The 15,889-nt window shown below is 38.9% G+C and overlaps 1 protein-coding gene and 1 pseudogene across 2 annotated transcripts; one reads left to right on the forward strand and one right to left on the reverse strand.

Annotated features, from left to right (window-relative positions):
- The first annotated feature begins 326 nt into the window (after positions 1 to 326).
- LOC126792443 (glucan endo-1,3-beta-glucosidase 14-like) lies at positions 327 to 1,761 on the forward strand (annotated as a pseudogene).
- Positions 1,762 to 4,843: 3,082 nt separating this feature from the next.
- LOC126792922 (serine/threonine-protein kinase 1) lies at positions 4,844 to 11,724 on the reverse strand. 2 transcript variants are annotated; one of them, XM_050519436.1, is made up of 18 exons: positions 10,953 to 11,724; positions 10,763 to 10,851; positions 10,544 to 10,651; positions 10,324 to 10,431; positions 9,970 to 10,060; positions 9,630 to 9,682; positions 9,185 to 9,247; positions 8,957 to 9,001; positions 8,510 to 8,545; positions 8,011 to 8,066; positions 7,343 to 7,424; positions 6,942 to 7,070; positions 6,726 to 6,861; positions 6,132 to 6,279; positions 5,846 to 5,966; positions 5,451 to 5,651; positions 5,290 to 5,375; positions 4,844 to 5,192 (listed from the first exon to the last, which is right to left on the reverse strand). In XM_050519436.1, exons 1-18 carry the CDS (start codon positions 11,629 to 11,631, stop codon positions 5,093 to 5,095), a joined length of 2,331 nt encoding a protein of 776 aa, XP_050375393.1. In that variant the 5' UTR covers positions 11,632 to 11,724; the 3' UTR covers positions 4,844 to 5,092. The 2 variants fall into 2 exon arrangements, with proteins under 2 accessions (XP_050375393.1, XP_050375392.1); XM_050519435.1 differs by having other exon boundaries at positions 4,846 to 5,192; positions 5,846 to 6,050; positions 10,953 to 11,721.
- Positions 11,725 to 15,889: the final 4,165 nt, after the last annotated feature.

The raw sequence follows: 15,889 nt of genomic DNA on the forward strand, positions 1-15,889 counted from the left end.
GAGGATGAGTAGATAATGTCATGTAGCAAATGTGACGGGAAATAACAATGAAAACAGTTTAGGCATGAAAGGTTGCGATGTCATGTAGATGATGCCTTTCAAAGGCTCCTCTGATCGAATAAGAAAGTTTTACCTATTGAAAGTAGGATGATTCAATATCAAAGTAACGTAGGATTGTTTACTGGACTTTCTTAATTTTATCTTTTAATTTCCTGACTATGTTTGGGAATATCTCTTCCTAATTGTTTGGAGAAGGTCTCACCTTGGCAGTGTAGGCTTATTGTAAAAGTCTATAAATAGGCACCTTGGGTGTCATGCAATTATACATGTTCTTCAATAAGAAGGTGCTGATAATTTTCAGTGATCTGCTAGCAAACTTTCCATCTCTACAGAAGAAAACAGTTCAATGGAAGTGGTACAATGTTGCTTTTCTACTTCTATGTTGGTTCATCTGTTTCTCAGGGCTTGGATTCGTACAAAGAGCTGAAGCGCTTGGCATCAACTACGGCCAACTCGGGGACAATTTGCTTCAACCACAACAAGTCGTGAGCCTCTTAAAGTCCAACAACATCACAGAAGCAAGGATTTACGACACCAACCCTCAAATTCAGATATTGAGCTCATTGTTACAGTGGAAAACGACATGTTAAGCCAAATGACCAACTCCGAAGCAGCAGTACAATGGGTGGTTACACGCATCAAGCCTTACGTTCCAGCAACAAAAATCACAGGCATTATGCTAGGGAACGAGGTCGATGCCACAGATTTGCTACCTAGCCTTGTACCAGCCATGTCCAACATTCAGAGGGCATTGTCTCAGTTAGGCTATGATTCACACATCAAGGTGTCATCCCCCTTTTCTTATGCTGTGATGGGAGAGTCGTATCCACCTTCTGCCGCTAGTTTCAAACCCGAGGTCTCCCATGTAATGACGCAATTATTAGAGCTTTTATCAACCAGGAAGACACCGTTTTGGATTAATGCATATCCTTACTTTGCGTACAGAGACAACTCCAAAGATATTTCTCTAGAATATGCCCTATTACACAATGTCAATTCGTCAGCAGGAGTAACCGACCCTAGTAGCAATTTGCACTATGACAATGTTGTTGTATGCTCAAGTAGATGCAGTCACTTATGCCATTCAAGCTTTAGGGTTTGATGATATAGAAGTTAAGGTCGCCGAAACAGGATGGCAGTCAAAAGGGAATGATGATGAAATTGGTGCAAGTATGGAGAATGCTGCAACATACAATGGTAACTTGTTGAAGAGGCAATCGGCTAAGTAAGGTACACCTTTGAAGTCTAGCCTTGACGTCTATATTTTTGCTCTTTTCAACGAGAACAAGAAGCAGGGACCAACTTCAGAGAGGAATTTTGGTCTGTTTAACCCGGATGGAAGTGTAGCTTATGATGTGGGCTTGTCTGGATTATCATCTGCCGCAAGTTCAGTTCCTAACACAACTGCTGCTTCAGCACCCCCTGCCCCTATGATCCCTACCCCAACAAAAAAAACCATCAAACACAGCTCCTAATTCAACTCACTCCTCACCCCCAACCCCAACCCAATTAGACCCACCATCGGCTCCTAAATCAACTAATGCCTTATCACCCCCAACCCCAACCCGACCAGAAGTACTGATCTCAGGTACAAATTCAAGTGATGCATCATCACCCCCAACCCCAACCCCAAGCCTACCAGAACCACCAACCTCGTCACCTCCTGAAAAAAAATGTGAGCGATTCATGTGGTCAGCCTAGTGCCAAGAAAGCAAAAACCCCAAGCTGGGCGTACTGGCTCATCGTTCTTGGTTCGCTAAATCTAGTTGGAGTCATTGTCATCGGCCTTTTTATTTTATATAATTTGTATTGTAGTAATAGACTAATAGATGATTAAACTTTTTCTGTTTACCGTCATGACAACTTAGGCTAAACAGAAACAACATAGGCCACAACTAAAGACTACTCTCAGTACTCTATTGCCACCCAGTTGCTCTACCTTAGATTATCTAGCATCAACTGCCTCCGTCATTGATGAAAAGAAACATGGCTATACCTCAGTACATTGTCAGAATATACATGGCTACAAACGAAGAAACAATCGCCAAAGTTTTTGAATAGTCTGCTGTTCTTGAGTTAGGCACTGAATTACTAGCTGCAGATATGAACACACTAATCAGTGATCTTTTTGAATCACAACTAGTAATAAAAGAAATTGAATGAGTGCCTTGACAATAAGGCATCTTCAGGAATGAACCAACGGGAACGTTTCGCCTTAAATATATGCATTGAAGTGTACCCATGTAGTCATGTTAACTTGTTAAGCATGCCTTCCTCTATTAAAGCTCATCTAAATGAAGAAATGGTGCTCACACCAAGGAGGCAGGGAACACAATGCATGCCACTCCACTGTATCACCAACCTAAATATATAGACGAATTACTAGCATCTATCATTAAACATAACTTTCGTCACGAGATAAAATGAAGAACGAGCAACCAAAGTGTTCAAGCCACAATAATGTACTATAGGCTCAGTGACATGCTCGTCCTCCAACCAACTGTACTATCTCCTTCTTCCCATCCATCAGATATCCATCCCTCTTCTGTTTCATCTGTTTGCTTGAAATATGTCCGGATCACCTTCCATCCAGTGAACACCAATGCTGTTTTTATTGCTTAAATTTTCTGTACGTCTCACTTTTCTATTTCTTATGTTTGAACAACAGCAGTTATTCGGTTCCACTTTTTCGGTTAGATTAAACTACATGGTACCATAATGAAGCTGCATTTTGATGCTAACTTTTCAATACAAAAGGGTCAATACATGTTGTATCTCAAAAGTTCATACCTAGTAGAGGTTGAAGCGCCTTCAGTCAACAACACGAGCCAAACCACCGCTAACAGTGGCCACTGATCTAAAAACAAAGACAGAATATTTGGTTTTTTTTTTGTATTTTTTTCTTCACTTCATTAACCATTGATGTACTTGTTTAGAAGATTAACCAAATAACCATTAATATAAATAACGAAGTACTAATTGAAAAGCTTAACCATAGTTAGATAACAACATAACAACGCTGAAGGTTGGAAAATGTTAAATGGTGGTGGTTACTGACCATTTTCTCTGGTCCTCTCTTCTTTTTAAACCTAACAATATTACAAGTCTTCTCTTCTAAGGGCATCTCCAAGAGACTAGTTATTATGATTTTTTTTTAGTTTTTAAACAAAATTTATGATAATTTTTATTTACATCAGACTAGCTATTTCTAAGTTAGATTTAGCTTTAGCTAAAAACTTTAGCTAGAAAAGAGAAAAAATAACTCTAGCTAAACTATATTATATATTTAAATTTAAATTAATTTAAGAATAACTATCATTGATGGAGTACAACTGAGGATAGCTAAATGTTGTTTTTATCTATTTTTAACTATTGAAATGTTTAACGGTATGCGCTCAGAATAAAAGTAAAGTACAAGACTCAAAAAACATACCGCCCTACCAAAGAAAATAAAGAGACAGCAAACAAAAGAAGAGTAATAACCCGAATATAGAACAATGATTTCTTCCGGACGCACAACCATCACCGTTATGAATTTCACTTGTGTTTGTTGGATAGAAACCATTCGTCGCAAGGCCGCAGTGACCTTCAGGGGAACCGGCATTTCGAAGAGGGGGATGTGGCCTGCGATATTGATTGAATGCAAGGCAATTGCAAGCTCTGTGAGAAGAACATTATTTCCTAGCCATTTGAAATAATCAACAACTGATCACGAGATCAGTGAATTGGGGTGTCTTATAGGAGGCAGTAGTAAAGTAGTAAACTAAGGTGTGTCTATCTCTTGGTTAAGAGAAGCGTACAGCTCCAAGGCTCTCTTGAAGTGCCGGTGTACAAGGTTACGTGTTTGGGCCATCTCAACTAGGGGTGGGCACGGGACGGGATGTGACGAGGCTCATCCCACGTCCCGTCCCACTCTTTTGAATCGGGACGGGATCGGGACGGGACGAGGGTTTTTAAGAATGCACCCCACCCGGGATTAATTCCGGTTGGGACGGGACGGGATCGGGACGGGACAAATCTCACATTCCTATAAAGTTAAATAAAAACCTATATTTTTACTTTTTCATTAACAAAATAACATTTAATAATGAAATTTTAACCAAAAAAATACATATTATGTTCAAAATATTATAATTTACTATTATTATTTGAATTGATATAATTTTAGAGTTATTAAGAACATAAATTAGTTTCATTTTGATACAAATATATAAGAATTTTTAAGTTTTCATTAAAGGTGAGACGGGACGAGACGAAGCGGGATATAAATTATTCGTCTCACGTCTCATCCCACTATTATGAAACATGACGGGATCGGGACGGGACGAACGTTTTTAGACCTCCGTCCCGTCCCGACCCTATGAATTTCGGGACGGGATCGAGATTTCCGTTTTTTATGACCACCCCTAATCTCAACCATTCCTAATTGTTTCAGAAACAATGGGAAACTGGGGAAAAAGAATCATTCTTATTATTTATCCTAGCTCCTTGCATAGTCTTCTTACAACAACCGCCTCTGTATTCCATCAAAATCGGCCTTTGTATTTATATTTCAAAACTGCCTACAAGACGAGAGTTTCAGTTTGATTTTCTTTTTTCCTCTTGATCAATTCAGTAAATTATCTTTCATCGAAGTACAATAAGACTATCCCTTTTGTTCTCCACTCCACTCTAAATTGTTTAACACATCAATAGTTTTTTTGACCTTGCCTTACCAGGGCTAAGGTCTAAGCCATAAAGCATTTACTATTCAGCTAGAAAGAGATCGAACAAAGTAATCTGTCTTGACAACTTTCATATCGACAAAATTATCAGTCTGGCTGTGATCTACCAAGTTATTTACTTAATAGGCTACACAAAGACAACATAGGCCAGAACTAAAGACTACTCTGTATTGCTACCCAGCTTCTCTACCTTAGATTATCTAGCCTCAACTAATACCACCGCCATTGATGGAAAGAAACAAATTATGCATCATTACATTGTCCGAATATATATATATATATATATATATATATATATATATATATGGCTACAAACGAAGAATAGTTCTTATTGTATCGCAAAGATTTTGAATAGTCTGTTGTTCTTGAGTTGCTTGCATTTCTTGGAGAGGCAGATCTTCATAGCACCTGAATTGAACGAACAAAAGAATATGTTTATGTTAAGTGCTCCTTGGCCAAGCTAAAGTGAATTTGAAGAGAAATATAATGTGGTTATGTTACATACGTCTTGTGGTAGGCTAAAGCTTGTGTGAGATTCATTAGGGTTGGACTTGAAAGCAGTCTTTTGTAAACACTTTGAGGAAGGGGCATCTGCAACAAACCATTAGTACATGTATATACGTTATACGTGTGTTTGTATGGGGGAGAGAGAGAGAGAGAGTTGACCTCATTTTGTCCTCTTCGTCCCTTTTTAGACTGTGTATCACCAGTAAAAAGCTCCTGTAGTGCATCTATAGCACCAGTTCCACTATTATCTCGATGCATGCCTCCAATCACATTATCTGATAAGAGAGCAATGGGGGATATATCTGTTGCCCTTAAAAATGGAACAGGCACGGTATTACCAGCTGCATATATGGACCAAAGCTGCGAACGAAAAATTAATTGATTAAATACTTTGCAAAAAACAGGAATCTTTAGAAACAAATTAATCACTGATTTTTTTCACGGCCGTTAAAACAAGCAATTGAATGAATGTCTTGACAATAAGGCATCTTCAGGAATAAACAAAGGTGAACTTCAATTTCAATTGGTAAGCATAAATTGAAGAAGTATATTACCTTATCTTGCACCGCAAAAGCTTTCCGGCTCACAGTTTCATTCTTCACTGTGCCACCACTTATAGTCAGACTGCCAACCTGTGGTTGAGATCTGCATTTTCTCAAGTTCGGCTCAGGAGAGCTAAAATTTGATAAAGAAAACGCATGTTTAGTCTGTGTAACTGTATTTGGAACTCCAATCGACGTGTTATTCTCATCTCCCAACCTGATAGATTAAATAGTAGACATGAAGTTTTATTTTCTGATACTAGGCAATGAATTCACAAATAAATGACTAGGAAAGTACCTGACTTGGCTTGATTTAACCAATGTACCAGCACTGGACGGGCCAAGTCCAGCAGAAGGTGAATGTTCTTTGGAATTAAAACTTTGTGTCTGAGTACCAGCCTCATCTGTTTCATCTCTACCATGAATTACTACAGTGCCAAAATTACCTGCCAAACACAGGTTTCATATCAGAAGGTCATATGATACTCCTTACGAAAAGAGTTGAAAAAAAAAAACCGAATTTTATTCTTGTAAGAGGGCAAGAGATGACAAATTTTCAGTTTTGTAATAACATATCAATTGCAGAGCCTTCAGTCCCAGTGGGGACTCCATATATTCCATCATTTCCATGTCAATTCAATTGAGTTGAAAAAATATAAATGTCAAAATAGAACAAGTATCCATTAGCACCCCTGGCTCAAAAACAATATTGCATGCAGAGATAATATTTTGGATAATTCAACCTACTTGAGATGCCTGCATAGTTACACAACTCCACAAGCATTACCATGAAGATCCATTCGAAGCAGCCCATCACAACAGTCAACACTAATACGGCTACAGATAGGCTACAGATAGTTTTGCAAATATAGTTGCAATCTCAGTTTCATACCTTCCTCTGCATGCTCCCCAATACCAGCCAGATGTTGCTTCATCATTGTGCTGCCTGTAGGCACTTCATTTGCCCCTAGAGGCCTTGAAGGAACAGTATCACCATAGTCTTCATTCACTTTGGGAGCTTCAAGTGTCTGTTTCAGATTACAATCTGCTGATAAGATTAAGGATTAACAGGGACAAAAAAAAGAGAGCAAACACAGACATTTCTTACACCATCTTCCAGTTCATCTGGAGCGTCATTTTGAGCTTGCAAGGCCATGGAGGTCCTAATTTGCCTGGCCTTCTCAATCCTTGGGACCATTGCAGATGGACCACACTTGCATTTTTCGATGAATTTGTGCTGCATTTAGTTAAAAAGAAAGTTATTGTTCATTCAGATTAGAGACATTTGGTAAGACAGCAAGCACTGCAAGATTTTCTATAGATTCACTTCAAGTTCATTCGGAGAGAAAGGATTTGATTTTGAGGGAATAATAACAGTTGGTGACACATGAACAAAACAAGACAAAGGGATATTTACATCCACCGTGAAGAGGGGAAAAAAGAAATTTACTTAACAAGCAGCCCCAACTTGTATCTATAGCATATACAGATATTAAATATGAAGACTACCTTCAACATCTCAGCTGCAGTAGGGCGTAGACGAGGTTCTTTGGTCAGGCACTTTGCCACAAAATCATGGAACACGAGAGACCTGCAAAAGAAGAAATCCCAAGTTCTTAGGATGTTCAAAAGCATCTGAGCGTGATATGTCACAGTAAAAGCACCAAAAAGATGCAGATAAACACGTACAAAGTTGAAGAATCATGAATTCCTCGGCCATTGTACAAAATTACTATAAATTATGATTTGAGCTTTTATTGCAACCACTCTGGAAAGGGAAGCAACTTGAACTGAAGTAAACTAGCTTGGATAAGGGATCATGGAAAGTGTCATACATAAACAATAAGCTTAAGTTCAATGCATGCTAAATAGTTTGAGACATAGCAGATGTTGTGGTGGAACAATTATTCTTAATTTTTAAATGAAACATCTAGAGAGAAACTACAAAAGCATCACATATTAGCATACTGTTCATTCACTTTGATTATGATGTGTTTTAAGCCGCATATCAAAAAAAATGTTTTCTTGTACCACCAACATTGGAAATAATGAAGCCAATGGTGCTTAAAAACTTGACTGTAAGTTATGATGCCCGATGATTAAAGAGAAATGCTTTGTGCAAGCTGATGTCAGTAAAATTGGTGGAAAGATCACACAGAGAAGCATGAAAAACAGACCATTTTTCTTTATCCTCAAGCATTGGAGCTGGCTCAAGGGATATCATGAATAGAACCTATAATAAACAATAAATAGGTTACATATCCCCTTATCAAACAGTGATTGAAAAGGAATAACAAAAACAGAGACAAGAAAACTTTATTAATAGTTGAGGTCTTAATTAGCAACTTCAGCTCATACCTACATGACTTCTAACCCATTTCTCTCAACATGAAAACAATGACATATATATATATATATATATATATATATATATAATTTTTTTTTCAGGGTTATCATGCTAAGAGAGATGGCAAATTGCTAATTGCATATATGTTTGTCAGTATCAGGGACCATCTCTGAGATGCATTTCTCTTGAAACATCCAATTTTTTCAATATAATTTCCAATTTACAAAAAGAATGGGATACATATGAACTAAGGCACAGGTTATAAGTGAATAAGCAACCATGATACAGTTGAACTTTCTAATAAAAGGAAAATAGGATTAAAAACTCACCCTCATTGGATGCACTGCAGATCTTGGAGGAAGTCCCTGAAATTTACAAAGAAAATATGGCATCAATCCTTACAGGAACTAGCACAATCTCATTGGTCAAAGAATGATGATTTAAACATCCGGTGAGGCCAGAAACAAGCATTACATGTGATGCAATAGCAACTGTAAGAAAAGGAAACACCGACTCAACAACCTCAAGCCTATGCCCATTGGGCCAGCTCTATATCTAAGGACATTTGGTCCAAGGACACCTCTCATGCTAATTCAATCCAAGTCCAATATACTAAATTTGGTCAACTCAGGTAAGAAACGACATTATCTATTTCCCAATCCCTCCCTGCTACATGGAAAAGGGAATTTAAGTAAAGGCTAACAAGATACTTTGAAACAGCCACCTCATAAGATTTTACTGTCTTGAGAATAAATTACATGGTAAACCTATAATACCTCCGCCATTTCGATTGCAGAAACACCAAGAGCCCATACATCCACCTAGAGTAAACAACACCATAAAAACAAGTTGTATCATTAAGAGTTTCGTGATTGTACTATTATCTCGAAAAGAAGCGCAGACAACTGAATGAAAACTGAATAAAATATATAAATAAAGGCAGCATCTAGGTTAAGCAGTAGCAATTTAAAGGAATTGTGTAAAGTACAGAGAATAGATGATACCTTTCCATCATAGCGACTTTCCTGAATAACTTCTGGAGCCATCCAATGCGGAGTCCCGATGAACTGAAATAAAAAAACATATGATGAATGACAAATTACTTCATGTGGCAAGCATAAAAAAATATAACACAAAGACAAGGTTTGCAACTGCCAAGTTTATATAATTTCTTTTATTGCTACAGAGCATGTCTAGGCAACAATCATGAGTCCCCTGATATTGAAAGTGCGAATAACCAAATCACCTATGCAAACCAAATGACAATCATGTATGTCATGTCTTAAGGTCAAACCCAGAGCAGAAGCTGTGGTATCCACTACAGGAATTTATCTTGAAAAGTTACCCCTTTTATAGCAAGAACCAACTTCTAGCCTATAAAACCACAATATTTGGGGCAATTGAACAAATTGAAGACATGACATTTTTATATCTAAGCAACTAACCTACCGTATTGCGCTTTGACATGGTCCTTGTAAGCTGTGCTGCGACCCCAAAATCACCTGCCAATATATAAACAAAATTTGGAGGTCAGCATTCTGTTAAAAGGACAGCAGAGCTACTTTACATGAAAAAAAAAAACAGAGAAAAAAAAAAGATTATGATGATGAAGTTTCACTGCTTTATTTTAGAGTCAAATTGAGAAGTTGATGTTTTGCACCCTTTTAACATTGTCAATATGCCGATAAGATTGAAGAATTATAAGCACCAGAAAGATCAAGAGCTGCTAAAGAAGAACATGATTCACTCTCTTTCTCTAGTACACAAAATGAATGATCACTGTACTCACCCAATTTGACATCTCCTTGTTCAGTCAACAGAATATTACCACCCTTGATATCTCTGTGGACCTTGAAAATCGAGTGCAAATAAGCAAGGCCCTATAGGGAAGAAAAAAAACTTGTTCAAGTCAACAATATGTTGAATAATAATGAATTGAAGTACATCAGCATTATCATATGGAGATTGTTTAGTTCATTCAATTGTTCCAGCATAGACCCCTAAACCCCTAGTTAAAAGGCCAACTATAGTATTTTATAGGCAGTTCCTGGTTAATTAAAAAAATGCTTTGGAATACAAGTCCTGCGATGCTCTATAAATGAGGTGCAACAGTTCAATTCTATCCAATCAAGGCTTATCATACTTTCAATGCTTCCCTGCAAATGTACGCAATTTGATACTCCTCCAAAGCATCCTCAGTAACATTCATCAAGTCAGCGACACTTCCACCTCCACAATACTCCATCACAATCTGCCAATACACAGAAAACCAGTAGTCTCAGATACCACATTACCCAAAACCAAAAAAAGAAACCGACCATTCATATTCCCCATCACCTTATTCACCAATAACCGAAACTTACCCAAAGATACTCTTCCCCTTGGTAACTCCCCAAGTACCGAACCACATTGGGGTGACTGCATTGCTGCAGCATCTCGATTTCGCCACAAATCTCTTCATACCCCTCCTCCTACAACCAACAACAACAGCATTGCACAATCAAAATCCGAACCAATTCCGGAATCCTAAACTAGTATCTGAAACATGAAATTCATAGCTTTATAAACACGAAAATCCACACCCCCTGAGATAATGAGATGACTTTGATCGCCACCATTTCGGAAGTCTTCAGATCCCTAGCTTTATAAACCGCACCATAAGACCCCTTCCCTGTCATTATCACCATTACACAAACACCAACTCAGACAATGCAAAATTTTATTAGAAAATTAATAAAAATAAAAAATGGGAGATTGAAGATGAACTAGTACCAAGCTCATTGAGCAGCTCATACTTAGTAGTCGGATCTTCTCTGGTGACGCTTTCCGGTATAGAACTGGTCGACATTTTCATATTCTGGCGAGCCTCCTCGTTCTGCGACGAGGCGGCGCTGCTCTTCCGCTGCTTCCCCATCCCGTCGCCGGAGGCCTGCATACTCGCGACGGCTCTACTCATCGTGGAGTTCCCTCCGGCGCTGTTCCTCCTCACCGTCCCGGTCAGCGACGACTCTCTCTCACTCGGCCTCATCACAAACGTCGAGAACTCTCCTCCCCCTCCGTCGCCGTCGTCCTCATCCTCCTCCGCGGCACGGCTCCCCCAGTCACGTGACCGCCGCGTGGTGCGGTTGCGGACGATCATGGTGCCGAAATCGCCAGCGTCGTCGTCGTCGTCGTCGTCGAAGTAATTGAGGGAGGCGCCGCCGCCGAAGTCCTTGGGGAGGCGCTTGAGGAGCGGAGGGAGGGAGGAGTCGTCGTCTTCATCGCGAGCATTGTTCTTGTAGACGAATGTGGCGTACGGGTCGGGTTCCTGGTCCGCCGGACTCTTGGAGCTGGCGCGGCGATGGTCGGATTCGGAGGTGGAATCGTCGTCGCCGTGGACAACTACAGTGGAGTAGAGGTCGGGCTTCGGCGGGAATTTCCGGGTCCGGCGAGTGGTGCCGGTCGGATCCATTTCCTGAGTGTGGAAAAGGAGCGAGTGTGTAATTTAATGTGTTAAAAGAAGAAGAAGGAGGCCATTAGCTAGGAGTGTGCTGAGTTGGCGCCAGCTGTGGAGCACGATGCTTCTTGGGCCATCTCTGCAAATTTTATGTGGAAAATGATGGACTGGGGGTTTGGAAATGTATGGAACAAAGAAACCCATATGGGCCATTGGAGTTTCTTCACACCCAGGACTTTAGTTACTACACCACAACTTTGCAATCTGAGTTGGACTGATGCTCGGAACTGCTGGGCACGAACACGTGGAATATAATACGCTTCTATTACACGTGCTTGGCCGCAGGATTTTCTGTTAAACGTGATGAATGAAATATCACATTAGTGAAAGTTGTTGTGTTACGGATGTGTGAGGTGCGTTGAAATATATTATGACATGTCTATCACATGGTTCTATAAAATCCGGGAAGAGCAAAGTTTCGTGACAATACCTTACTAAAACTTGGCGGTATTTATTATAAATTTGTACATAGACCGTTGGTTGATATTTATGTTGCAAGAACACGTACTTTTCATGTAGCAATTGGATAAGATCGATTGTGTATTACCAATAATAAAATCTGTTATTTTTGTATCTTTCTTGCAGCTTAATCTTTCTGTAATTTACTATGTGAACCGATCAATAATCTGATGCATATCTCAGCAAAATCTATTCATGATAATCGTATGTTGGGCTAGTGCATCATGGGAGTTGTACGTTAGAGCCTATAGCTTGGCATGAGTACAACAAAGTGTCGGGTTTTATACATTTGGTGCATGCAACCAATTCATAGCATTGTTGTGCACACAAAAACTGTTAGTACATGCAGTGGCGGATCCAGGAATTTGAGTTCGGGTGGGCTTGAGTTTTTTATGAAACGAAAAAAAAAATATGAAAAATCTCGGCGGTGTGAGAGACTTATATTAAGTGGGAAAAAAGTGCACTTTGAGGGATCCTTACTCATTAATACAATATAAGAATAAACTAAGTAAATCTAATCCTAAAGTTCGATAAATTTTAAAAGTCATAGATCACCATCTCATTGTCAACAAAATCAACATACTATTTTTTAGAATCATCCACTGGATTGACTGGAGACTCTAAAGGCAATGGTGCATCATCAAAGTTTGGAGAAGCTACAGAATGAGTAGAAATTAGATTTGAACTTGAAGATGAGGCATTAGTTATTGGATACCATCTAGTAAGGTTTTTACATTGCTTTGACTTCGACATTGAATCAGACAATTTATTAGAGACTACCTACAGATTAAGAAACAATGCTTATATTAGACAAAATGTAGCAAACATGCAAACACAATAGCAAGGCAAACACAACGCCAGGGCAAACACAGTAGCAAGCCAAATACAAAACTCCATCTTAATTGTGAATTTGTAATAGAAGTAATATAACCTAAAACTAAAATTAAATTACTGTAAATTAATAAGAAGTATAAATTTTAGCAATAATCATTTAACAAAGCTTAGAGTTCATACAAAAAAAAAAGCATAATCAAATTCTCAATTTAGTATTTGAAATCAATACACCATTGTTTGATTTGTCACTCCATGCCTGACTTTGTCCAGCCTCCAGAGACTCTAAGTAAAAACCAAAGTACCCAGTAAGATTAGAAACAAATTAAAACATAATCAAGTCAAATAAGAAAACCCAATTGAAAATAATCTTATATAAGCTTACAAATTGTTGATGAAGTATGAGAGAGTGAGGTGTAGAATTGAATGCGCAGTAGTAATGGAGAGACTAAGAGGGAGGTGAGATTTTGAATCTTTGATGGAATGAAGGAGATTTGGAGAATGCACTGAAGTAAGCAGTTGATAGAGAGTGGTGGACTGAGATAATTGAGAAAATTGAGAGTTATATCGGGAATGGTAAAGAGGAGTGAGACTATTAGTGATTTAGTGTAGTACCAAGCAGTTGATAGAGAGTGAGGGACTGAGAGAACTTAGAATTATATTAGGAAGAATATAGAGAGTGAGTGTTAGTGATTTAGTGTATTACCAAACAGTTGATAAAAAATGAGAGACTGAGAGAACTTAGGAATTATATCGGGAAGAATATAGAGAGTAGAATATTAGTTATTTAGTGTAATAACAAAAAATATATATATACTTAAGTTTTTTTTTCCCAAAATTATGGGGTGGGCTTGAGCCCCCCCTAGCTCTTGCCTTGCATCCGCCGCTGAGTACATGCAACTCCACACTACCGTTCTTCACTCTACAGACTCATAATCGCTCGAGACCCCGCGAGTTCTCTATGGTAGCTTGAAATTTTCCTAAAACCTTGATTCTAATTAAACAGACGGTTTCTTTTGATTTATATATACCAATCAATGACCCGTACTGTTGAATATGAACTTTCGGCACAAGGCATCAAGTAGTCGTCATCATGGTCATCACTTCTAACCTAAATCCATAGTTTCTTTCTTTGCAATAGAGACAGTTCCTTGATCCTTGGCCATGCTACATTGCCACTCGTATTGTAAAGAGAGAAAGACCATATGTACACCCAAATGCAGAAATGCTCGACTTATCCTACACATGCCTTAGTGGGAATATGTACTAGAAACAGATGAGAATCAATGGTCCATTTCTGAATAAAACCAGAAAGTGCAAGGTTTGGATATCGAAAATTATTCTTTCCATGGAGGGTCACACCAAGTAAAGGGACACGTGTCTGTTTGTGGTTGGCAGTTACAGTCAGTAAAAATTATGTAATTTTTTTAGGCGCGTGGGATGTATTCTCTGAATTATTGTCTTCCGCCGAGGCCACCACTCCCACCAGCCACCTCCTTCATCCATTCCCAGTAAACTAGAAAAAAAAATATCAACATTTTCTCCTCATTCTCACCGCCGCCACCTACTTTGGAGTCCTGACCATCCTCGCACATAGTCGCCCTTCTCCCTTTCAAGTCCCACTCCGACCTCGATCTACAACCGCCGCCATCCTCCCTTCCTTCCGCCTTCGCGACTCCGTCGAGCCGCCCACACCCTTTCCCTCTCCCTTGATTCACACCCCGGCCCACCTCTATACCCACCGTAACCCTCAAACCCTTCCTTCGTCTTCCTCCCACTCCCACCACCATAGCCATTGACAATGTCATCCTTATACTCCTCATGAAAACTCCCTCCCCTACTCTTCTTTGATTACGGTGAAATCGAAGGCTTGGTTGACTATGATATCAAGATACAAAGCCAAACTTACCGAAAGGAATTTAGAGGAGCTCGCCGGAGCCCAAGTTTCGCTCGAACTTAACACTGCCTCAAATTGGATTTAGGGGAAATACGACTCAAATCCCACTGTAAGGTATGGGTATTGAAGAGGAGATGGAAAGGAAGAAGATGGTGGTGGTGCGTCGGTCATATATGGCCGGAGGGCGGTCTGGCGTGGCGGAGTCCGATGCGGTCTCTGTGTTTTCTAGCGCATCTCTGTCGAGCTAATTTTCCTATAAATACTATTTCAATATTTGATCAACTCACACCAATTTGTGCACAACAAATTTCACATCTTTCTCATCTCCTCTCTCATTTCGTTTAGCATTTTTTTCCAAAATAATAGGCACCAATTGGCTTCTTTTTTAAGATTATAAATGTGCATCTCTTTTATCCGTCATATCATTTATTAATATGATGGTAACAAACAAAGGAGAGACAAATTGTAGAAGACAATTCATGCCGAAGGAGCCAATGACCTGAATCACGCTCGCTTCTCACTACAACAAGTTCAAACTACCCTTCAAAAATGAGCCGAATGTTTGGCGGCGTCACGTCAACGTATAGCTAGCGGCACTTCGCTAATGGACGAAATAAGTTTATATTGTTTTATCATATATTATTATTTTTATTTGATTATATGAATTAAATTATGTAATTTATATCTAATTTGTTTAAGTGTGTAGCATTGTTTACGTTATTTGTTTTAATACATCTAATTTGTTTACATTATTTATTTTATCTAATTTGTTTAAATATGTAGCATTGTTGCCAATTTGTTTAAATTATGTAATTAAATATGTACCTAATATAAGTTTTTCACTAGGAACGACAAGCTCAATCATGTTACTATAATGTCAAGAAGAAAAAATTTACACACTTTGAATGTTGGGAAGTGGTTAAAGATCATCCATATTTCGTTGCGGTGCTACCTACTACTCTATCTCCATATGCAAGTAGTTACCATGGTACTCCTTCCGCAACCGAATCATCTACAACCATCAAT

This window comes from Argentina anserina, chromosome 4 (assembly GCF_933775445.1).
Source record: "Argentina anserina chromosome 4, drPotAnse1.1, whole genome shotgun sequence".
Taxonomy (NCBI): domain Eukaryota; kingdom Viridiplantae; phylum Streptophyta; class Magnoliopsida; order Rosales; family Rosaceae; genus Argentina; species Argentina anserina.